At 34.7% G+C, this 27,397-nt stretch overlaps 2 protein-coding genes across 3 annotated transcripts in view; one reads left to right on the top strand and one right to left on the bottom strand.

The window, feature by feature from the left end:
• The window catches only part of LOC149791528 (beta-1,3-galactosyltransferase 5-like), a 258,369-nt gene that overhangs the window by 52,010 nt on the left and 178,962 nt on the right, over positions 1-27,397 (bottom strand). The gene's annotated exons all lie outside the window — the stretch shown is intronic.
• On the top strand, positions 7,866-9,781 carry LOC149791530 (beta-1,3-galactosyltransferase 5-like). The gene has a single exon (XM_089969213.1). The coding sequence runs from the start codon at positions 7,946-7,948 to the stop codon at positions 9,137-9,139; it is 1,194 nt and encodes a 397-aa protein (XP_089825339.1). The 5' UTR covers positions 7,866-7,945; the 3' UTR covers positions 9,140-9,781.

The raw sequence follows: 27,397 nt of genomic DNA, 5'->3' as shown, positions 1-27,397 counted from the left end.
AATAAGATAAAATTCAGTAAAAATTTTTTTTTAGTTTTTTAAAATTTGTTGTTTTTTTTTAATCGTCTGAAATTAACGGAATGTAGGAAAATTCGATGCAAGTGTCAATTTTATATGAAAAGGCTGATTTATATATTTTGTCTGCAACTCGCCTCACTGATGCTGAATTAATATTAAAATATCTACCAGCAGCTGTCATCGATGTAAATATAATTTCTTCATTAGTTTCTAAATTTGTTGATTTAACGGCCTTGGAAGGTTTTCTTCCACCTGCATTACCACGTGAGGTATTTTCGCTTTGTGTAATTGCCTGAAGATTTTCTAAGGAATTATTTAGTTTGTTACCGTCAATATGGTCAATTACAAGTCCATTTGGAATTAATCCGAAATAACATTCGTATACAAATCTGTGACACAAATAATTTGTATCTTCGTTATTTACCATAAAACGAAGATAACCAGAATTATCAATATTACCGACAATATTTTTCGTTTTGATGTGTCTGACATAACCATCTCGGCTAACTTCATATTTATTGATTGTTGGATGACATCTGAATGTAACTTCCATATATCATTTATCATTTGTTTAAATTGATGTTTGTTTTAAATCTGTTGATATAATCCTCTTCACATTTAATTATTCTGTCGTTAACGTTAATTTTTTTGTCATAATGTCGTTTTAGCTCGCGATATTTTGTGCCACCACATTTTAGACACAAGCGAGTTTTTCCTCGTAATCCAATATTACAAATCATGCAACGTTGTGGTCCATAATTATTTTTTCTTATAAATACCATGTGTTCGCCACAATATTCATTTTTGCACGATTTATCGCAACAATTTAATGATCCAACCAATATCCATTTGCATTTGTTGCTCATTTATAATTTAAACATATGTTTAAAATAAAGTTGACTAACTATTTAGTGTTCATTTATAATTTAAACATATGTTTAAAATAAAGTATAATGAAATTATTCGACATTGATGATATTGAATGTGTTATTGATGAAACAAATCAAGCCAAAAAAGAATTTTATGACAATGGTGCAATTCATGTTTGGTCGACCTGGAAAACAAACTCAATTGATAACACAATGACGGACGAGCGAGCCAGTGAAATAATCAAATATATTTAAAAAAATCATGACGAGGAACAATTTATTTTCTCAATAAAATTTATCGTGCAAATGAATGACGACGTGTGGATAATTCGCGATAAAAGAGATCCAATTGTTAAAGAAAAAAAAATATAATTTTATCCGCAAATAGCCGGCCCGGATTATTGACAGGAATTGATAAACCGTATTATGCTAGATCGCACCCTGTCAGCGCAGTTGTCTATGGAATTTATAAGTTAAATGACAAACCTGACATTGGAAAATTACATTTAATGAAAATTTCTTCGGTAATTAATTGTGTAGCCGAGCGTGTGATTGAACATTTGAAAAATTCGAAACGCGGATCAGGTTTAACTTCACTAAGGTTAACGAAAATTAACAACTGGGCCGAATCAGTTGTTGATGGTGCGTCGATAACTGATGTTGCTGCGTTATCGTGCAAATTAAAATTCCCTATAACAGTTAAAACAATTACAGGTGAAATTTTATTTGATTCAGCTTATAAATCACGAGGTGCCTCTATAGAAATTATCGATCATAACTCGCATGCATGGACAAATGCGGTAATTATATTTCCTCGACATCGTGTTGTTAAATTTTATCCACTAGAAAATTCTGCCCTAGATAATTCGTTAAATATGTTTAAATTTATTTATGACATAAGTAAATCTGATCCCGTTTCAGTTTGGCTATTTAGCAGCGAAGATAAATATGATCAATTTGTGCGGCCCAATGGTGAAATTTACAGAATAAAATCTTTACATGACTCAATGACAGAATTAATTGATAAATACTCGACAAATTCTGAATTACTAACCAATTGTTTTACTTGTTCGTCTGTTGCAGCTCATGCCGCTAGAGAGAAAAACTCGTGGAAACCAACACGATGTGAATTTTTTAAAGACGTTCAGGCGAGTTGCGCTGAATACGGCCATGGTGGACTTTGGAACACTAAATACGATCACGCAAATATGATATCGGTTGATATGACCGCGTGTTATCCTGGAAGTTTTCTAGGGTTAGGAGATTGTGGCGAGTATTTTGCTAAATTTGGTCATCCAACAAGCGAAATGACCCGTGTTGCGATTAACGGGCCGTTACCAAATTTTCCTTTAACGGGTTTTGCTCGTGTTGTATCATTTAAATTTGCCGATAATTTACATAAAATCTGCTATATTTGGTTTGGAAAACACTTCACATGTCAACGTTGGGTTAATATAGCGCTGCTGCAGTATATGTTAGATTTAGCAATGTTGACGTTGTTGACAGTCAGTGAAGCAATTATTTCGTATGAAAAACAAACTACAGTTTGGCTACCAACATGCGACGAAAACGCGAAGGATCTGGGTAGAAAAATTATAGGTAAATTCACTCAAGGTGGCGCGTACGATTACAAGCGGCATCATGCCAGATTAATTATGGACGACGCTGAATTAGATTTTGTAATCGCCGATACAACATCAAAAGGTACATTCTGCAATAGCGAAAATATTTACGTCAACGACACTAAGATTGGTACCGTAGTTAACTATGTTGAAGGAGAATCACCGCAATATACGCATTTAAGATCCTCGATGTTGGCTTATGTTAGTATAAATTTGCTTTCGATGATAAATAAATTTCCTAAAGACGCAGTTAGGGTAGCGACAGATTCGTTCTATATTGATGACAAACACGCGTCATTGCTGGAAAATCTAGTTAGTGATGGTAGCTGGGGCACTTGGAGAATTAAAAATGAAAATATTTTGAATTATAGTCAATCTGCTGATGTTGCTGATGCTGATGAATTTCATCAAAATATAATGCCGGATGTTTCTTTAGCGATATCTGTTTATGATCCTATTTCGCGACATAAATTTGTGTATATAAATGGATCAGGTGGTAGCGGAAAAACAACACGAGCCATCGAATTATTGAAAAATACTGATTTGATTGTATTAACGCCGACACATAGATTAGCAAAGGAAATGAAGCAACGTGGTGTTGTTTCTTGCACGTATCATAGCTATTTCAAATATAGCGGCGGAGATTGGAATTATTCTCGCATGGGAGAGAAATACATAAATAAAAATATAATTATTGATGAAGTTTGTACGATAAATTTAACGGTATTAAAATTGTTCCTCGAGTTTTTATCAACGAAAAATACCGCCGTAGTAATGTGCGGAGATCACGGCCAACCAAATCCTATTGATGGAATGTCGCCTCATGATTGGCTGAAGAATTTTGTTGAATATTACGAAGAAGTTGAAACTGACTTTAGATCCTTAGATATGTCACTAACTAATTTTAAGAAATTAATTCGACTACAAGCAGATAAAATTCAATGTGACGTGATGAGAAAAATAATTAATGAAACATTCATGACAGATTTTCTAAATTTATGGCAGCCCGATCATTTAGTTGTTGCTAGCAGAAAAATAGTTCGTGATGAACTTCAACAAAAACTTTTACAACATCATAAAGAGAAATTTCCAGCACTACCAGTACCACTATGTTATCGACCAATTGATACGCGACAACAAAATATTGATGTTGTTTTACCAGGAGGAGAAATAAAAAATTTAGTTTTAAATGATATTGTCACTGTTGATATTAATCTTGTCAATGACGCATTAAATGCTGAAAAATCACCGTGGAAATTAGGATACACCATGACGATACATTCATCGCAAGGACCTACTATTGATGGTACTGTTTGGATTGTCGATGACAGAATTATGTGGTCAAATTTGGTTTATTTAGCTGTATCACGAGTTAGAAAATTATCTCAATTGAGACGAATTGTTCTTGATGCAGTGGTAATTAACGATGAAACGTGCGAAAATATAATTAAGAAAAAATATTTAGTTATAATCGATATGACAGAAAAAATAATTATGAATCTGACCTTGACGTGGACTTCATATTGACACTTCGACGAGAACAAAATAATAATTGTGCCATTTGTAATTGCGTGATGGCCTGGCAGTATAAAAAAAAATGATCCACGACAATTCACCGTCAACAGGAAAAATAATGATATCGGTCACTTGCGAAGTAATGTTAATCTTGCTTGCTTGGAATGTAACAGAAGAGTTATTATTTAAGTGATTCTGGCGGTAATTGAGTGTCAGCGGGAATTACTTGTAGTTCTTCACGAGTAAAGCCACGTTGAGGTGCCAGCGAATCAAGAACATAAATTGCAGGTCGTCCTGATGATCTTATTACGGTAGATATTTTATGTGTCGTCACGCTCCAATTTGGGTCAGTTGCTCTTTTTCGGCCACCTCCAGCTTCACCTTGCTTGTATAAATACCTAACAATAATACTACCTAATACAGGATCTTTTGAAAAATCTCGTCTAATTATCGGAATATTTAATTTTTTAATCGCTATTGCTGGCTTCATCTTTATTGTTCTAGTTTTTTCATTATTGATCGCATTAATAACTTCAGGTAACCTTGATACCCAATCACTTGATCGTTTGTCTGAGATAAATTCTTTCGCATATTGATATCCTAATAACCGCTCAGCTAATGTTTTGTTAAATCTTTCTACAATTGCTTGATTTTTGTGAATTCCAACACCACCTCGTCGTATATTTGTGTTATTTTTTTCATTAACGATAAAACAACCAAAAGATTCCCTGCCAGGATCAACCTGAAATAAATTTGGCCAGGTTAATGGTCCTCGTCGATAAATTCTGTTAAATGCGTCTGATACCTCAGTTGCTGTTTTAGTTGCTAACGGCATAGCCTCTTTATATCTACTAGCGATATCAACAACAGTTAGTACATATTTGTAGGTTTTACCGTCAACAACATCGTGAGGCAGAAACATTATATCAGCCTGATGAACTTCGTTAGGTACACTAACATCAAAATGCGCGTAATTAATTTTTTTAGGCGGAGGAAGATAAATTTGCCAAATTGCCTGTTTGGCTAACCAATCTGCTGCTGTTTGATATTTTACTTTAGCAGCTTTGGCAAGTTTGGCAATTGCTGCTTTTCCTCGCCAGTAACCACGAGGAGAATAATATATCAAATCCATTATTAATTACCTGCGCCGAATACTAATTTACCTTTCATCGCTGTTTTTATTAACCACGAAGCAAGTTTTTCTTTGAAATTTTTATCAGGAATTGCATTTAGTGCGTGAATTAATTTTACGTCAGCAATATGCCTTTGCGCCAAATCTCCGCTGCGATAAGCTAAATCATGAACATAACAAGCGCCATCAATTGCATTTACGGGAACTTCACCAATTTTCGGATTATTGTTTTTGTCTAATCTGATATCGAGACGAGTGCCGGGACCGCAATAATTATAACCTGGCATATGTTTTTCTCCGGGGTATTTTGCCCAGGGCAATCCTGGCAGTGATGCTAATCCTGCGGCAATATCACCTCCGTGTCTTTTTTTTTTCGCAGTGAATTTAAACTTTTTTGTTTTGCAAATTTCACACCTGCCTGTTATAGCAGATCTGTTGTTCTTTGTGATAACCTCATTTAATTCCAATGTTGGCGTTCGCGTGCGACATTTAACACAATATAAATCCATGAAATTATTAATATATCATGAATGTAATTGATTTTTCAGCTACAAAAAAACGCGAGCAAGTTAAACATCACGCGGCATTACCAAATTAAATCAGGATGATAATAATTGGTCCGTCCGGGTCTGGTAAAACTCAATTATTGCTAAATTTGATAATGAGGTGGTTGAAGTGGGACAATTATATTTAGTTGCCCCATCTGTTGACGACCAACGCTGTTATAAGGTTTTAAAGGAATTTAGCGATAATGCATCAGAAATTGGTGATAATATCATTGAATTTATTACAGATATTGATGAGGCACCATCAGTTGATGATCTTGATGGAGAAATTAATAATTTAGTCGTTTATGATGACATAATGTTGGACAAGCAAGCAAATCCATCTAGGATATTTTCTCGTGGGCGACATAAAAACACAGATGTTATTTATGTAACACAAAGATACACGCAAATACCAAAGGTAATTAGAGACAATTGCAATATTTTGGCAGTATTTAATGGTGTTGACACGCACACGCTACGAAATATTCACCAAACTTGGTGTAACTGCGACATGGATTTTGTAAAATTCAAAAATTTATTTAGTCGTGCGCAATCAACGCCACATGGATTTATAACGATAAATTTGCATAATCCGCGATCGAGATATAGAATTGGACTTGACCAAATATTTTAACTTTTGTACAGCAGCAGAGAGGCTGAGACCAATTTTTCGTGCTAAAAACAAAACCAAAATTTATCTAAATGGGGGGGGGGGGGTATAGTAGTAAAATTTGCTTGCGTGGGTATATTTTTGTGATGTACTATGTGTATGCGGCAGATTGTCTGTCTTAATAACATCTCCCATCAGCGTTTATTTTGACATTTGGGGCCTTCCTGGCGAATGTTTCTCGTAGGAACGTTTATTTTGGCGAACGGCCCTGGTCTGTTAAGCCTCTCTGCTGCTATACGATTATTTTTAATCTATGTTGTGTTTTTAAGATTATTTTGAATCTTAATAGAATTTATGTTCTAGATTATGTGAATCTCTTATTGTGTAAAATACTGTTTGAGGCGTATGTGCAGTCCATGAGGTTTCTTGGATCTGTATTTCATTTTGATTAATATTTTTGGTTTATTTTCGATGTGTGAATGTTGTGTAGAGTAATCTGAGTAAATCGTATGTTGAGAGCGTGAGAGAATCATTGTATTTTTGCATCATATATTTTTCTTTATTAATTCATTCATAAATTTCCATCTTTCTCACACTGTGTTTGTCTTAATCATTTAGTCCAAAGACCCACTCGGTTTTTATTCTGCGACATTTACAACTCAAACATTACATAAAATAAAGATAAAAATGTCCGTACAAATGAAAAGAAACTTTTCATCTCAGCTCTGTATAACATATTACCGAATTCACGTTTCGATGCGAAATGTTTTCGGGATATTATAAATTAGGTATATGAGAGTAACTCATATGAAAATTAAAACAGTAAAAAAAAGTATTTCACATTAGCAAAGATCTGAGTATTGTAAACGTGTACACAATCCTTCTAACGTGAAGAATGCTTATATATTATTGAAAACAGCGACGTCAAACGTCTGTGCTCTCTTTCTAGATTGGAAAAACCTAAAATAGTAGACAGACAAAATTCTCAATAGGTTTCGCACATTATGTTATTTATGTAAGCATGGGGAAGATAAATTACCATCAATATTAACATGAAAAAATTACTCCGAATTAATTTAAAAAATTTCTTCCAAAATGCAATTATTAATGCCCATCTAATGAAATGTTTTGCAATTTTGCAATTTTAAGGTGATGCATCTAATGAGCTAATCAGATCAAAAAGAACAGTATATATATATATATATATATATATATATATATATATATATATATATATATATATATATATATATATATATATATATATATATATATATATATATATATTTGTTAGTCTTCTAGGTCTGAAAATTGTTTGCGTTGATCAAAGAGTCCGTACATATCAGATACATTATAGAATGTGATCCATCTGCTTTTATACAGTTGTCACATATGGGTAATGGCTAACTCAATGTGGCGATCGCTTTTGTATATACGTACTGAATGTAGGATTATCCCTTGCAATATTAGTCACTGCATCGATATACACGTGCCCCTGTTTCTCTACATTGAATAGCAAAAATAGATGTCCAGCATGTTTCTACATATGCCTAAATTTTACATTACGCTATTGATATATATATCTTTTGTAAGATATAGTGTATTCTTTGGTGTTGTTGGTTTGCGCCTAGATGCACATACTTGCAGAGTGCTGGGGTATTTGTTTTGCATTGTTTCCTTTTCTTTTTCAGAACGAGGAGTTTCAAGCAAACAGAATCACAAGGATGAATAAGAAATGTATCTTTTTGGTTTTGGTGTCCGCATCTGCATTTAGTATCTTTCTGAGTGCAGATCTTGTCAATCGTACGTATTCAACACAAAATAGATACGTAAAAACATTTGCTCAAATGATAACTCGTCTTCCGAATATTGCAGCTGTATGGAACAGCGTCACTCAACCGAGAATCGAAAATATCAAAAAGATCTATTTTCAGTCATGGGATAAAATTATCACATCTTATGCAACAAAGTATGTAATAGATGGAAAGGATATTTGTAAGACTTCATCTTCTCCGTCTCTCTTGGTATTTGTCCTTTCCCTACCCATTAATACCAAGGAAAGACAAGCCATAAGGAGAACATGGGGTGGTGCTACGACTCAAAAAGCCTTTTCTTTTAACATATCTGCTAAACTGGTATTCATGCTTGGACGAATGACAGATCGAACCGTATCGGACAGACTCTTGCAAGAGGAAAGTACTAAGTACAAAGACATCGTACAATTTGATTTCATGGAATCGAGGTATAATCTAACAAGAAAAATGATGCACGGTCTAAGATGGGTAAAAACATATTGTAATAGTGTGAGATATATTCTGAAAGTTGACGATGATACATTTATCAATATAGCTAGACTTTTTACTTATTTACTGACGGATCCAAATATCAACAACAAAACCATACACGGCTACTTATATCGTTACGGCGGACCGATACTGAGAGCAGGTAAGTATGCAGTTAAAAAAGACGAACTTCCAATCTCTCGATACCCTCCTTACGTGAGCGGAACATCATACATTTTGCCTTACGACGCAATACCTGATATGCTTGATTTAGCAGAAAGACTGCCTTATTGTCCTGTGGATGATGCCTTCATGACTGGAATTATGCGGGTTATTTTGGATATGAAAGTCAAGCATTCTGTGGATTTCACTCATATGTCTGAGAGGAAAATCAAACCGTGTTCATTTCACTCCAAAATTGCAGTTACAAACATAAACACCAACTGTATGTATATATTGTGGAACTTGGCAACACAGGCTAGAGTAATAAACTGCAATCAATCCAAATTCTATGACAAGAAAATATGTTCAATTTTTAAATGATATAATTCTGATATGTCATTTACAATGCTCTGCCTGTTGATAGTCATAAATACGCAAGTTAAGACGAACGTTGTGAGATACGTAGAATTAAAAAGAGTACAGATAGGTAGGACCTCGAAAGTTGTGAGTTCAATATCATCAATATCTGCAACAATTTCAGTGTTATGTATATCTATATTTGTTTTAATAATTTGTGATCATGACTGTAATTTTTAATGATCGTCTATAATCAAAACATTACATAACTAATATTTTTACATGGGTATACAATTCTATTTGAAGAAATGAAGAGTTTAGATAGCGAATGGATCAATCAAACAATCAATATATATATATATATATATATATATATATATATATATATATATATATATATATATATATATATATATATGCCCATTGAACTTAGACACAAAGACACAATGATCACATTCTAGAGGGCTCTCAAAACTCACTTATTTCGACTGCAAGAACAGACTTAAAGACCTAATAATGTTTCCTACCTTAAATATTCTCAGCATGTTTTTTTTAAAAAAAGATTGTAATCATATCATTACATGATTTTTTATCTTATAGGTGTTTTCTAATGTTGTAAAGCGCTTAGAGCTTCTAAAGATTAGGCGCTATACAAAGTCCTCATTATTATTATTATTATTATTATTATATATATATATATATATATATATATATATATATATATATATATATATATATATATATATATATATATATATATATATATATATATATGCATTATATGTAACAGTACATTTATATCAGCATCCATAAATGCAGCTCTATCTTTTGATCTATCTATCTATCATTTGTCTATCTATTTATCTTTCCCTATATACACCAAGTAAGAGAAAAGAAACAATTTATTTCCCTAGAATAGAAAGTGAACATTTTAAAAATATACGATATTGTGAATTAAATCCCAAATCGTCTAAATCTTTTGCATTACTAGTCCTTAGGAATAAAGTTCTAATTAAATTTCAGTGGTGTTCGAAGTAAGATCCAGCACCGAAGGTATTGAAGTGCCTGTAGTTTTGAAACTACTAATAAACCGGTGGTCTGAAGTTTGATGATGTGCTAAGAATATTCCATTAAGTTTAATGATATAATCCTAGATGTCCTTTTCCAGAAAAGAATAATTTCAATAAATAATTCCACCCAAATCCAAAACTGAACACAACAATACAACACAAAAATGATTCTGATTCATAACAATCATGAATACCATCTCAAGTAAACAAGATTGTAAACCCCTATATTCAACCTAGATCGCAATTACCATTTTCTAGAAATACTATGTGACTTAATGGAATTTTCAAATTCTAGAACATTCTGGGTTGTCAAATGGCACATTCTTTATTAAAATTATAATAAAGAATGTGGCAAACATCAGGTACAAATGTTTTACTCATGGGGTATACTAATATCCTAGACCCAGATACACAAATAAACACGTTTGCCTCTTTTGGGAATGGTCCTAATATTTAACCCACACTCATAACGAGCTGACTATGCATTTTTTAACATATATTTTACTTACGCCATTCTCTAAATAATTCACTAAATATGCTCAGGTCTAAGACCTATTTTTCATAAAACGAAACAAAAGGCGGACGAAATGGGTCCAATTTCATATTTGTTCATCAAAAATACTTGAAATACAATTTTTCTATGTTAAGCATTGAAATGATGTTAAATTTCCTTTCCGTCAGTACCTCGTGCATATTATTTATTTAATTAACTTTTACATTCTGTCGTTTTGTACACAAAGTATACTACTTACCTTGCAAAATAGTTTCACACAAACCAAAACAAAAGTTCCTTAGTGGACGTTTGATCTAGATGGAAAACAAATAATTACAAGAGATCATTACAATTTTCAGATCGATCCAGAGAGGCAAACTCTGTAGTATAAAGAATCTATCACAGCCATTTTCTTCAATATGTAAATACAATCTTAGCACTTTGTCCTTATGACTTTATAAACTTGTTGTTCACTTCATTTTGTAGGGAATGGGCGCTTGTTGTCAGGCGGTAAAGTAGACCCACCCGCCACTCCCAATCAGTAAGATAGTATTCTTTGAAATGAACTACCAGAATGTTATCAATCTGAAGGACAGTGCACCATCTTTTCAAAAAGCCTCTCAGAAGCACTCTTGCGTCATCTCATGCTCCTTACATGATCCATATATCATCCACTACCACCAACATATCAGAACAATATTGATTTTATGGCCTCTTGGCATCCGTCCGTCTACGAGAGACGATGGCACAGCTCCAATTTTATGACATGGACACATATTTGAAAATTTGACTATTAACGTGTTTGGCTAAGCAGGCAAATATCTAATTTCTCTTCAGTATTCCAGCATCAATTCAATTCTAAGAAACATATCTAAGTTTTCTTCATGACAACCTTTTAAAGAAATCCTGCAATTTAGATTTTTATTTCTTTTTGGATTGGCTCCGTTTTTCAACTATATGATACTTAACATCATAATAAAGCTTAGAATTACACATTTGATTCTTTTAAAAATATGAACAGGAATCTTTGCGGATTCCCTTTAGACATAGTCAAAATAGAATAAATTGGACGATTAACGACATGTACTTGAGTTCGTAAATTCCCTTCGTTAATGTTCAGCGTATGAGAGCAATTGTAGTAGTTTATATGTGATATCCTAATTTGTGCGAACAATTGCCTAATATTTGGATGAACTTATATGTATAGGGTAAGTGAAGCTATAAAGAGAAACGTTACTAATGTCACAAACGATGGATCATTTATATTGAGGGAGAAAGTAAGTTGTCATGACAAGGGCTAGGGTGTAGCCCATATAATCTGAAAATTATGTTTATCTGATTTGTAAGGGAAACAATTCAATCCAATATATAAGGTGAAAGAAAACAACATTATTTTAAGGCACAAGAAAAACAAAAATCTTGCTGGGGAACAAAACCTGCCACCCCTACCTCTATTTCCAATTAAATTGTAGATTCCATCAACGGATGTATTGTAGTAAATTTAGAGTATGTGCACTTGGTTGTAATGCCCCGTTTTAAGTAATTCTTAGATTTGTGTGATTACTTGTTTGATTATTGGAATTCGGCGCCATGGAAATATTCCTGGCCCGAAATAATGAGTTAACGAATAGGAGCAAACGTCACGGAGTGAAGTGTTAGTGTGTTTCCATGATGTCCCGGTTCACTAGTAGTGAATTCCGACCAAAACCGACTGAATGTCCCTGTCGTAAAATAGTACATATTAAAATCTAGTGGTATACATTGGTAGCGTGACTGCAAGGACAGTACTTACGGTATTAAACCGGTAAATTACACAAGGGCATAAATAAAAAGGGACTTGACAGACACCGTTTATGTCGCCATGTGGGCGAATATGGTGCAGTTACATCGGCGAAATGTGCCTGGAAAGCATACATTGACTGGCCTAAGGTGGCGGAGTTAAAATAGTTCCCATTGTTAGGGAGTACTCATATATGTTCTAAGGCGTGAACGGTTGGTGGTACGGAAACATAATGAAGCCAAAACACGCAGATGTACGGTTGATAGATAGTTGGCAGTTTGGTTTATCTGTGGTCTTGCATTAATTAGAGGAAAATTTAGGTATAGAATGGACACGTCGGGCTTTCTGATTTACAACTGAGGATGTATGGAAGTCTTTGGAAAGTCGGGGAAACTTATGACTTCTAGCGAGAATCGAGCGAGGGTTTGACAACCGCTCGGTCAAGTAAATACCCGTGTGCGTGTAACAGTATATATAACCGGGTTTAGTGTGAACACCGCATTTTTCTTTCCAAAGTTTTGGAAAAATACCAGCTTTTAGTAAATGCGCACAATTGCTGAATTCTGATCTCTGTGAGACAAAGAAGGTCGAAAGCTGTGTGTCAAATAAGCATGCATGTTATTAATTAATCTTGTTACCATAATATCAATCAATGAAAATAATGCATCGAACACTTTAACCGTTTTATTTATCACAGCAGTCAATAATACTGATCTGCAGAATGTTGGACTCGATGATTTTTTGATGCAGTGTTATAATAACATCTATGACAAATGAAACGATGTGCAAAATCTACACACCAAACAATAAATAGCATTTCTTTATGGACTGGCTCATTTTTCAACTGTATGATACTTAACATCATAATAAAGCAAAAAAAAAAAAATTACTCATTTGATTCTTTTATAAATCTGAACAGAATCCATGCGGATTCTCTTTAGAGATAGTCAAAATAGGTTAAACTGGACGATTACCGACATATGTATGTGTGTGTGTGTGTTCTGTAGAAAGTGGGGTCTTTAAATAACACTCTCCCCCCTTAACTGGGGTCTCATCTCGCAAAGCCACCAGTTACAAGTAACCCCATTTCCGAAAACTATAAAAAAATAAAATATAATATTGTTACTTTATTTTGTTTAAAATATTTATTCCAACTGACCCCAATTTCACCTGTTGCTTCGCTATGTACTCGCATTGAAAATAAGCATACCGGGTTGCGACCACAAAGTTGGCAAATCCTGTCTATGCGCATGTTCGTCTTTTATTTCCGGCATCGTGTTATAGCACTGGTCACAGGGGCTCGTTGCAGAGAAGATTAGGAGTATCCGTAAATGACCCACAGCCTTCGATTCATTGAAGGATACTCATAATTGTCTTTGTAATGAGCCACTGTTTGGCGGAAAGAAAATTCCGGGACTTAAAATGCAGGTGGATTTTTTAAATATCGTTTGTTAATAAGCTTTCATTTGAATAATCATCTACCTATGTCTGCATCATTGTTTAATCAGCCGGATGCTCATTCAATAGGCAGAAATTTATATTTCGATATTGTTTAAATAGGTTCATACTTTCCCGGCTAAAACACTTGTTAGGCGCCATATTTGATGCTACTTGAATTTTAATAGATTTCGTCGGTTTCAATTTAAAGAATAAAAATCTAATTTTTATTGATATTGCTTCTGCAGCGAAAGAAGTGCTATATTATATACTGATCATAGAAAAAGAGCAGTCTTAAATTTAAAAAAATTAAGTGTCTCTTATACAGTGGTTCCCCGAAGCAGGTCATTCCGTACCCATGTAGTTTCGTACACAAATGAGTTGTCACAGGAGTTCGTTACAAAGAAACTTAGAAATATCTGTCAATGAATAAAAGGATGGGAGGTCTAAACTGTGACAATGCAACAGTTTAATCTAAGGTTAGACCCCCTATCCCTTGATTCATTGACGGATAACACGATGTCGGCCAATTCTGCAATTCTGCACAACGATACGTCATTTCTGTTAACATTGGATCACGTGTTATTTTTGGGTCAACAATCCATTTTGTCTCAAGATAGAACGATCGTATTTTAATATAGAAAAGTGATATTCATAACGTGTACAAATATTTCCCCCATTTCAACTCGAAATGCTTATGAAAATGTGATTCCTAAATGCCAACAAGAAGACCCACTCCATGACCTTCTGAAACCTTTAACCCAGAAAATCCTATTTACTATGTATCTTTCAAAATCATACAAATAAATATATTATTTAAAAGATAGAAATGTATACCTTAAAAAAAACATTCTGCATCTTAATCCATTTTTCCAATTTTGCAAGTTGTCCCAGACGTACAAAATCATCTGCTACCCAAGTAGTCAACTTGCCGCTAGAACGAAATTCCCCGGCGTATAGTCTATTTCTGATTTCTTTAGTAATTTTTTCCCATAAACAAGACGATGTAAGCACATTACATCCCATTCATTGTTGTTTGTCTTCCAATAATAGCTTTTTTCTTTTATAAAATGTTGAACTTTACTAATTTATTTAGAGGATCGGTTTATTTTGCATAATATCTATTGCCATTTATTGGCATTGTTACCTTGAATTTTGCAAAACTAGCTAACCTGATATAATTACTCGACTACTGAAAGAAACAGTCCAAAGTAATATATTTCATTTATATAGCCCGATAAATAAATATTACATCTTTTCAAAGCTGTGCGCAGAATAGGCCGACATGTCGCGAGTTACGAAAACAAAGGGTGGTATCCCTCGAGTCCAAAATTAATTCTTTTTTTAACAGAACATTCTTGTGCCAGTTGCCTCTTTTCAAATGGTAAGCATTGCAGTATTTTATTTTCGTCAATCGGTTGAATTCGGTATGCATTTTGCTTCAATATTGTAGACGGAAACCTTAAGTGGGCATAAATGCCCGGCAGCATTGTACTCCTAATTTCTTTTGTAACGTACCCTTGTAGCTATGATAATTTCGTACCCAACACTAGATTCTTTTATTGCAGACGTTTAAATACAAATCTAACCACCAAGATTATATATTATATTATCTACATATTTGAAACTGTTAGATATTCGATTTCAGTCATTGCCTTGATGACAGATGTATCCCATGTCCGAGTTTCCTCTGACCATTGCCACCCCATTTTTGATATTTGGACATTTATGTTGGGGCGTATTGTCCATTCCCTATCGAAAAGTCGGAACTCACCGACACCATTTGGTGTCGGCATAGGGTATCCGCATATGAGCCCGCCCATCAAACTTGAAAGACCTTTAATGTAGATAGGAATATGATTTATTTTTTCAAACAAAGTGAACATATTATTCGTCATGTCTTTAATATGTTGACAGATGAGACGAAAGTACGTCGTTGCTGAAATTTGACCTGGATCTGTCCATTTGCATCCAGAGTCACATGACTATACAAATCTCACAACCGTCGTGTCAGTGACATCAGAGGTCATATAGTTACATGGTATCGACAAAAAACTAATTTCCAAAGTTGTTCTATATAGCATTTGTACATATTCTATAGAAAAGTACTTAATGTTTGTAAATAAATATAATGCACACTTAATTCTCAACATATGTATTCGGAAAACAATGGCTAGAAACCTGTCGGTATCGCAGCATAGTGGAGAAAACCATTTTGAAGAAGTACCCAGCATGTGTCTGCGATGTTTTTGGTGGTGACATGTGCTCTCTGCGTAGTGAATCTGGTTTTCTTCAAATTGCTGAAACATTTACAGATTTTCGGTTGTTGTTTTCACAATAAATATTTGAGAAGTTTATTTTTTATCATTGTTCTATAAAGATTACTTGACTTTCATTTATATGCTCGATTTGTTTTCCTACATCAACACTGACAGTTTTACCATGATAAATTCAGAAGAAATAAAACCCATCAGACTGATAATTGCAATTGTTTATAACTTTATTTATATTATTATTTTGCTTCTTTAAAAAAGATTTTTCTAACAGTTTTAGAGCCTTATTTAAGCTTATGAATTCGCGAGGGCTTCGACAGAGCTACATATATCAAACCGGGATTTTCCATTAATAATATAATGGCTACGCAAACATGGCCATCAGACATGTAATTCCACATATGGCAGGCAACCTAAGATTCTGGTCATTCAACAGCATGGTCTTAATATTATTAAATGGTGCTGCTTAATAAAAGTAAACCTTTTGACGGTCTCCACTATGAAAACACCTATTAAAATATGGACAATCAGGTCTTTGATACAGATAAATACATGTTTAATTTACTTGCCCATGGACAACTCGATTTGGACAATATTTCAGCACACTGGTACTGTTATGGGGAGTAAAACTAAAATGGATAGTGGTAATCGACACATAAAATGCCGTTATTACGTTTTACAGTATTTAATTTCCTTCCATGTGTTTATAACCACAAACCCCCTTACCGATTTTAGAAATGAAAAGGATCAATCTTATTAACAAATGCACAAAACTCTGTCATTTCATTCTTCCGTATATAATTTATAATGTACTTATGGGTCCCTAACACTGTCATCTTCGGTGTTTTTCAAAACCCAACTAAACTATTTGCGTGTGTCAGTCTACATTTTTTGGACAATAGATGTGATGTAGTTCCGGTGTTTGGTAATTGCTCTGAATAATTCCTTAACTTATTAACCCATGATGCCACAATAACACGTCATACTCTTCCTCCCTCATCTCCGGAGTGCCACAATAATGTGGCACAATTTGCGTTACATCCAGGGCACTGCTTTTGAGTGGCAGTATTAGTCTATGCCTGTATCCTACACAAAGAGTTAAAACGGCACAAACCTGTGGTTGTTTTCATGCCATTTTCTCATTATGCAGGCAGTTCAACCAATGACATTTCTTAACTTACATATATACAGGAAATGCTGAAGTATAAAGTTACCTTTCAAACTTCTAGATCTTTTGAAGAATCGGTAAATAAGTGGTTTCAGTGATGATTTCTGATGAAGAAAGGAACTTAATGGGCAAGAAAAATATACCTGTCTGTTAGCAGTTTCACACAAGGTTAAAGGTTGCAAGAGACATGACAAGTGGAATTTCTGTCCTACTAATTTAAAATTATTTCTTGCGCTGAATATTTGAATTGTTCAGTGCGAATTCATAATGGATTATAAATGACACACAAAGCAAATTGTAAGTAAATCATTTATTTCTATCTTTATGACTGAGTTTTGTTTCCATATGTTGCATGAAATTCATACCATTATATACATGGTTTTAATGATGCCCTCTGTGTAAACTTCAGCTTAATGGAGGATTGCAAAGCATACAATAGCTGATTTATTGTAAATTATGCCCCCTCTGTGCAAATAGGCAAGTCAAAGTGCTATCATTGAGACTCGAGATACAGGCACTGGTAAGACTAACAATGTTCTATGTGATCCCTCTGCATGTATGCTGTAGGAAAGTGCCCAGCTGTTTGCTTCTGGAGTTAATCAGCTAAATTTCCATAACTTTGGGAGTTACATGCCTTATAACACTTGTATGCAAGAGTTATAATTTTTTAATTTGTCCAATTCCATTTAGAAATATCAAATCTAGACATTAAAAATATTGGATGCAGATGACAGTATTTCCTGAAAATGGACTGCAGTTGGTCTTGAAACCTACAAAGGACAATGAGCTATATGTCTGGTTGTTTACAAAGACATTCATTGTTTGTTATTAAACTCAAACAAGATGACAATATTAAGGTCCACCTGGCAACAATCATGCTAGAAATTATAAATTGACAAATGAAAAGAATTGTCCTTTCTGCATTTTTATATCTTTAAGGTATCATTCAAATAACGAGTTACAAAAGAATGTAATTATGTATCGTTCAAATAACGATTCAGAAAAGAATGTACTTATGTATCGTTCAAATAACGATTTAGAAAAGCAGTGTAAATTACTAACCTATCGTTCATAAAACGATATTGAAAAGCAGTACAAATTACGAACCTATCGATCGTAAAACTATATTGAAATAGAAATGAATGAAATGATGAACCTATCAATCGTTCACACAACGGCATTGCAATACGAATGAACAACATTATAAACCCATCTATCTTTCACACAACGGCATTGTAATAGGAATGAACATAAACCTATCGATCGTTCACACAACGGCATTGCAATAGGAATGGACAACATTATTCCTATCCATCGTTCACATAACGATATAGCAATACGTGTAATTACTCACCTATCGATCGTTCACATAACGATATAGCAATACGTGTAATTACTCGCCTATCGATCGTTCACATAACGATATAGCAATATGTGTAATTATTCGCCTATCGATCGTTCACATAACGATATAGCAATACGTGTAATTACTCGCCTATCGATCGTTCACATAACGATATAGCAATATGTGTAATTATTCGCCTATCGATCGTTCATATAACGATATAGCAATATGTGTAATTATTCGCCTATCGATCGTTCATATAACGATATAACACTTCGTGTAATTATGAAGGTATCGATCTTTCATATGGTATAACGGTACCAATTGCGCAAGTCCAGGTGGGCGGAGCTTAAGGTGTATGGAACATTGTATTCAGAATTAAAGAACAGCACTAGCTGTGATTGGTGCATTATGTAAGAGTTGTACTTTCTGTTTGGCTTAAAAAAATGTTGAGCCTCTTGGCAACATGTGAGTTTGTGTTAATTTCTATCTAGATCATATTTTGTATTTTGTATGATTTTTTTAAAATATGGTACACATGGCTGAAAATGTGCTTGTTGTGACTAGATAACTCTTACCCCTGTCTAGTTCCAGTAGAGTTATCTCTCTTAAATGCAATGGAGTACCTGGTTATGTCATTGTCAAATTGACAATCTAGCATTGTTCTATATGACAGTGTGTGACATGCATGCCCAAGTAGGACAGAAAGTATATTTATTTCACAAAACATTAGCATTGAGGTATATGGAAAAACAATTGGTACCGTGATACCATATAACAACTTAATAGGGATGAATGACATTATGAACCTATCGATCGTTCATATAACCATAGTAATGAATGGAATGATGAACCTATCGATCGTTCATATAACGACATAGCAATAGGGATGAATGACATTATGAACCTATCGATCGTAAACCGATATTGAAATAGGAATATGAATGAATGAAATGATGAAATGATGAACCTATCGATCGTTCATATAACGACATAATAGGAATGAATGACATTATGAACCTATCGATCGTTCATATAACGACATAACAATAGGAATGAATGACATAAATGCAATTGTGGAAATACCATGGAACACTACAACTATCGTGGCGCCCATTTGACGACCAAGATGTTAACTCCGGTTCCACGCGCTCTAGTAAATGGTCAGAGAAGTACCCACGCATGGTCCGTTCCTATCGGTCTGCTGAAGGATCCCCACACATCACAGACCCGTTGGTCGCGAAGCCCTGGTCCCTCGCACCGAGAAAACCAGTTCCCTCTTCCGATCCAACGTCACCAAACACAGCGCATACGTCATAGTAACCCCCACGGAGTTCTGTGACTCCACATCAAACGATGTACAAGGCATGGCAGGCATGTATAAAGCAGCTCTACAGCTGGTGACTCCACATCAAACGATGTACACGGCATGGCATTTAGGCAGCTCTACAGCTGGAGATTTGCTCCTGTAAAGGGGTGAACGTCCTGACAAGACTTGGCGTAATGTGATGTTTTTCGAGAATTTGCTCTATAAGCACACTAGCTGTGACAGATGCGCAGCTATGTACTTAGTTTCCCCGCTGCAAGCCATTTGTTCGTGCAGCATGGTTTGAGTTTCGCTCAGGATTTCGAAACAACTAAGCCGAAAAAATTTACCACCCTCGGGTGACGTTGTACGCGGCAACAAAACCCGAGTACATTTTTGACAACATATACATATTGATATTACTCCTACCCAATTCCGTGACAGATGTGTTGGACGCAGGAATCAATCCAGGACGTCGGAATGACTGCAAGAGAAAGCTTGTCTTGTTTGGAACTCATGCACAAAAGCGAAACTAAAAGTATAGATGATAATAAAATTCATAATTAATGGAGCACAAAGTCCGATCGCGGAGCTTTCATGAAGTTCAGCTGATAGAAATTGATATGCATACATACATGCACACAAACATACATACATACATACATACATACGCACGCACGCACGCACACACACACACACACACGCACGCACATACACACACATTTTTAAACTACCTTTCAGAGCCGGCGATAAAAGAAAACACGACATCAGTACATACCATGTGTAAAATAATATGCGGTGTTCTGGTGGGAAAATGCATAACAGCAGCAATGAAAAGTCATGGTCCTGATCTTTAGGCAGTAGCAGCATGCAGTAATATATCTGTTTTAAGTTAAATACGCTATTCCGTGACTCTGACTAAGCAAAAAAGAAAAAGGATACCAATGGTACGTATGTAATTCTATTTATTGTATTGTGTGCATTCTAATGAGTTCATTTTATCTGTTTTGTTGAAAGGTTACATAAACGGAAAATTAAGATGTAAAATGTCAGACTTTGGGAAACACATTCATTATTAAAACGAGCACATGATATATATCCCGTCAAAGACATGACCCAGATAATCATTCCGTCTATCACTCCGTCAATAAAAACTGTTAAAATAAAACAGTACACTTCTGCAAAAAGAGCAAAATGGACTGATGGAACAAAAACGAGCGACAAAAATCCTTAATAGTCCTAAATCAGATTCAGTGCTGAATTATTTCGATATTAAGGTCAAGGTAATTTTGGCAATGCATTAACTGCATATGCAAGATGCTGTTGAATTTCCATTAAGTACAACAAATATGCCTCCTCCATCACATAGTCCAGATGCACATAAGATTTTACAGCAACATCTCTCAAAAACAAATGACGTAAATTTTGACTTTGTTGATAATGTGGACAGGGTAAATATGCTGGTATCTGGGTTCTATGCACCCCCATCTACATACAGAGATTTACTTTCCACCACACACCTCCGAACGCACGCTTTTACACAGCCTACCAACATTTTGTAGCATGTTGGTATTGCAGTTGTGACGTTGATGATGGTGGTATCGATGGGTACATATGGTACATTTTTGTTTGTTCTTCTTTTGCTTCGTTATGTATTCTTTATGTCTAGATATTTATGATAATGGTTGGGGATACATATGGAGCATTTTTCCGTTCTTTTGTTTTGTCACGTATTCTTTCCGTGCTAAACTTGGAAATCGAGTAACATATCCCGGCTCGAGACTTTTAAAACTTAATGTGATCCATCGTTACCAGACACACGGGTTTGTCAAGGTTGTTAGGTACCTCATCTGACCTAGCTGATAAGGTACTCCATTATAAGTTGATTTGTAGCAGTAGAACTTATCTACACTAGCAGTTACACCTCAAACGTTATTCCCTTCTGTGTATGTTGCCCGATCCATGTAAATGGTGTGGCTCTAACAGCCTATACATGTAATAGCGGTGATCTTTCCCTTTAAGATAGTCAGGACATATTCTTATGTACGCAATGGCGTAGCAAACGCCCATGCAAATCCCGCATCTCCGAAAATGGTAGACCCAAGTGTCCAATGTGGGCCAGAAATTTCCCATCACACAACTTATTTTATTGGGAGGCCGCTCTATAAGTAAATGTTGTAGAGGCCAGGGACATAATTTATTGATATGCTGTTAATGAACATAAGATTCGATTTATTTAGATGACATGGTCTGGTGCTCATCAGGTGAAAGATTAGTGCAATATATAAAATATCACCATGAGATGGTAAAGGCAATGCCAGGCATATAATATCAACTGGATTATACAGGTAACATCATGAGTAAAAAGCAAGCATGTTACCCTGGCAACATTAGAGCCTAGCATAACAAGAAAGCCAAATGACAAACCGCAATATCGACCTTCTCATGTCCCTTAAAAAGAAATTAATTATTTCTGCTTCTGTGGGAAATCTTCATACTTGAAGGGTGAAACTGTGCAAAATAGTACACGTATTCTGGCAAGAGAAGACACTACTAAACAGAGCAAATACAATTTTATGTATATTATCCAGGTATTTACTTTTGCATAGTCACATGCCGTCATATATCACCAATGGTGTAAGACAAATCACATTACCTGACGAAAACGAGAACATGAAACCAATGCATTCCGGAAATATGAATGCAGTTCCATTTTCTCGTTTGCATTCTAATGTGGAAAGGGTTTGTGACCGCAATGATGAAAATAAAGGTTAATTCACCGGATTGGATTAATGTCATGGTCGTCCGAGAGTTATGCGTTGGTACGTCGCTGTCTTTTGAATGTACATGTGTAATTTTTCAGTCTCCTTGCGATTCTAAAGCGATACAAGACGCGTGAGAAAAGTTGAATCGAGCGGAGGGTTGTGGTCACCGTTGCACTCCTTGCGTTCATTTATATAACCGATAAGGTGATTTCATGTTGTCAGAGATTTCGCCGTACTTTATTGATAAAACGTCAAACTTCTGTGGATTGTGGTTGTCAGCGCAAAATGTTATGCCATATTTATTTGTTATTTTTTCCGCTTCAATAGTTGTTAAAATTTAAAATGCATACCTTACAGTCTACTAAGTTCTGTCCGGGAATAGTTGTATGAACCAAGGGGAGGTCACTTTATTAACTTCGTCTGTATTCCACGTCTGTTCTTTCAGCGCCGTCATTAGCGTATTTTCTCAAGCTTTTTTGTAGTCGTGTCCTATTTACCGGCACAATAGCGTGCGTGCCATTAACGTTACTTGTTAACCATACAACGTACTTATACCAGTATTTGTCACTTATACTTAACGATTGTGTCCATACATTAGATTCTGTTACAGAGTATGTGTATTAGCTAAACACAGAATATGTGTTTTTAATAAAAACAATGAGGTGGGTGGGTGGGTTGCTACATAAGCTTTTGACCGCCGAGTACGCGCGATATGCATATCACCTTACTACATAGCAGGTGGGTCCCAAGTTGTATTAGAAACCAATATTAAACGGCATGATATAAACACTACACATTTGTTGCCTTTGGCACGTGGACATATGCAAATGTGTTCACCCAAGGAAAGTCATAATTTAGGATGGAGAATCTAGACTTGTGCCGATGAACACATTTATACCTTCAAAAACAAGGAAAACAAATTGTTATTAAACCTAATTGTACAGAGAGGGAAGCACAATCATTTGCATGATGTTATACCATCTCATGAAGTGACGTTGTACGTACCAATAATTTACATTTACTTTTATAAGTTATAATTAAACTATTTCTTCCCATTATACTAGCAAAACACTATCGATTGAAGTAACAAATACCTGCAGAGAAAAAATGTATCTCAAGCTTATAATATCAATTATTCCCCTTTTTCAGTTATGCGCTGATGTTATACCATCGTTATGTTTGTGTTGTTGTTAGGCACATTTCATTAAAGAAACTATTCTGTAAGCATCCGCATGGAAACATACAAATTCAAAATGTGGCTCTGAAAAAGTGACATCTTATTTGTCTTTGTCTCATCGGACAAACAACTCAGAAAACTTACACAAATCTTAGAAAATCTAGGGCACATTCAAAGAATGCACTAATAACATATACAAACAAGAGTAAACATTCAGATTAAAATTCTAACTTTTCTATAAACGTAATCGATGATGTGTATGTGATCTGTATATGATCTCTTATTTTTTACCTGTTTTTCGATGATCTTTGTCACGTTGTGACCAACTTACATGTAAAGTATTGCACGTAGATACGTTAAACGGAATACGTTAATCTTGGTCAGAATTTTAAGAGTATTACGGACTATAAGGATTATATGCCAAAATGTTAATCATTTTGTTTGACGACATAAAGAAAGTCTCAGTTGAGGAGTCAAAAACGAATAGGCTGAGTGCAAATTCCCTTGAAAAACATGTCAGTGCATGTGAGTTATTTTGTTACTCTTAAAATATTTGTTTAGCACAACTTTGTCATACAAGTTAGAATTTTTGTTTCGGTGCCTTATATTCCATACTACTTACATCAGTTATGCCCTCACAACAACTTGCCAAGAATTTCCTACTAAATTATTTTGTTTTATATTATGTTAACTCAGCAAATAAAATACATTATGCATGCAGAGAGGAGATAAAGGTTAAATATGATGCAGGTAAATTCTAGTGGCTTGAATAGGATCTGCGTTTTCGTTCCGGAATTGGATTTGCATGCGTGGCAGGAAATTATGATTCGTTCCGGAATTGGATTTGCATGCATGGCAAGGAATTATTATTCGTTCGGACCTGTGCATGTAACCAGGGCTCGCGATTTATGGCATCCGATGTATTGCCTACAATGCCAAAGCGTGTGGTTGAAATATGTTTCAGCTTATTTGTAAATAAATATATATATGAGGGCACGCTGTAACCTTTGCATTTCCGCCATACAACTTGCTAAATCTGGATTTGGTACAAACGATTGAAAAGTAATCTTCTTTTTATTGATTTGTAGGAGGAAATAAGCTAGTGGATGGAAGAAATTCAAGCAAAATTGGATTGTAGAGAACTGAGCTCGAGTTTCAGGATTGTGTAGCATTTTACCCATCAATACAAAGTTTGAGAATTTGACTGCTCGATAGAAACACCCTGTAATGATGCTTAGTACACATGTCAAACGATATCTAGAACCAGTCCACATTAGTGTTCTAGTTTTATTTTTAGTGATTCCATTGCTTGCTATTATGTCACAGATCAGAGAACTGCGTTGAGAAGTACCCCACTTGGGCCCTGTTCCGAGTTCTGGCTAACATTAAAGTGGCGTACTTCAGCACAACTCATCCGGCAGCCCTTCCACGTCTCCCTCGCACCCGAAAAACTTTTGGTATAGTGGCTTATCCTGTGTTTCAAATACATCCGCGTACATTTTCCCTATTAGGCGCCTATTGGCCAAAGAAAGGTCCTTTGTTGGAGTGCACCCTTCAACATTTATATCCATGTCATTCTCCGTTTGTGTTTAACGTATGATAAAAATCTATATTTAATTTAGGAAAACCTTAACGAGAAAAATCATTTCAGTAGCGATAAAATGATGGAAAGTCTTGTTGAATGGTTGCAAATTAGGCAGAAGTGTCATCCTTAAATCGGAAAAAAGAGGTGATGGAAATATTGGTGTAAGACATTGATATGTGAAAGCCGATATTTATCAATACACGAACTGAAGACAGGGTCTAGCCTTGAAACAATTTAGCACTTAAGATATAGAAAGAGACAATTGCAAATGTTTACAGAACATGAGTTTTCTCTTTCAATCTTACAGTTCATATAGAACAAAATATTTGAAAACTTCAATTGCAGGACTGTTACAACTCTATGGTTTAAAATAAGTAACAGAAAAGTGAGAAGTAACAAGCTTTCTAAGCTTCAACAATTGATTTATTTCCCTTCAATACAAAGTAAAAATATAAAAAGAGCCTACGATATTGCGAATTAGATCCCAAATAATTATAGAATTACAGACAGAAACCATAATAAATGTTCTGAAGAAACGTTAGTGGAAATACAAATTAAATACAACGATGAAGGCGCTCATGTGCCTGTGGTAGCTGCTATAATGCTGATGTGCCAACATTCTTCTGTTGGATCACAATATATATTCCAAGAATTAAATCCTTATTTAAAATTTCACTATAAATTCAAGTCTTTATTTGCAAGAATGTTGTTTTGTAAAACACTTTGCATTTTTAGAGAAGAATCACTTGAATTAAATAATTTGAATTAATAAAATTCCAGCCGAAATGAAGTTCTGGACAAAATAATAATACAATTGATTCTGCTAAGATCTTAAAGCGAGAATGACTAGTTTTCAAATAAACAAGATTTATATTTAAAACAAAGACGTAAAATGATTTCAATTATAGAGGTAAAAAGCACATTGTTTAGGAAGACCTTATTTATAATTAGACAGTCTATCATCAAATTCACAATAAAACGTATGACAATTATCACATGGTCTAGCAATAAAAAGTACGATGTCCTTGACTCAGATTAAGATAATAATACTTACTCAGATATAAAAAGTTGTTTACAAAGTTGTCACTGATTTGTGACAAGGTAAGCTACAAGATAAAATGTTAAGTTATCAACAACACATACAGAAATCAGAATATATAAACTAACAAACAATGCAAATTAAACACACCTAACGGTTCCCCACTTAAGAATATTTATTCAATACAGATTTTCTTCTATTATTAGCCAAATATACATGTGATAAACAAATTACATAAGATGAAATCTCATGAATGATAAAAAGTATACATGAAATAAAAAATATACATTTATGAAAACCTGCATCGGCTATTAGATTGTCTTTGCCTTGATGTACCTGATGGTAGGTATTGTACTCCTGCAATATCAAACTCTACCGTAATGGTGTCTTAATTTTGTTGTGTCATCTTGCAAATGAAAGTAATGGAATTTAGATCACTATGCACAATCAGAGAAGGATCTGAACTAATTCACGGGGTGGTAAAGCCAATTTCAAAGGAAACAAATTCATTCTCGATTGCTTATTTAATTTTGTTAGAAAAAAGTACACTAGATGACTACACTGTTTTTGTCTTCTTGAATTTCGATTTTTGGCAGTGGAAATGAATCTGTTTTAGTCATTGTTCACCTTTCTTTAGTCTATTTACATGCAGGAAAGTATTATCTGGTTTCAGTACAAGTATATACGATTCTATGAAACCATTTTCGAGCAATAGTAAATTTCTTTTTTCTAACATTCCTGTTCGAGAGAGTTCATCCTGAACGGGTGCTGTTTTACAGACGAAGAATCTACAATTTCAAGTTCATGGTAGATTTTATTTGTTCGTGTAGGAATATCTGCAAAC

Source organism: Sinohyriopsis cumingii, chromosome 9 (assembly GCF_028554795.1).
Source record: "Sinohyriopsis cumingii isolate HCF-2022 chromosome 9, ASM2855479v2, whole genome shotgun sequence".
In the NCBI taxonomy this organism is placed as follows: Eukaryota; Metazoa; Mollusca; class Bivalvia; order Unionida; family Unionidae; genus Sinohyriopsis; species Sinohyriopsis cumingii.
This window is presented reverse-complemented; position numbering and strand designations above follow the sequence as displayed.

Bases quoted from the DNA above. Each gene is read 5' to 3' on its own strand.
- LOC149791530 (XM_089969213.1), top strand. From the start codon at position 7,946: ATGCACATACTTGCAGAGTGCTGGGGTATTTGTTTTGCATTGTTTCCT.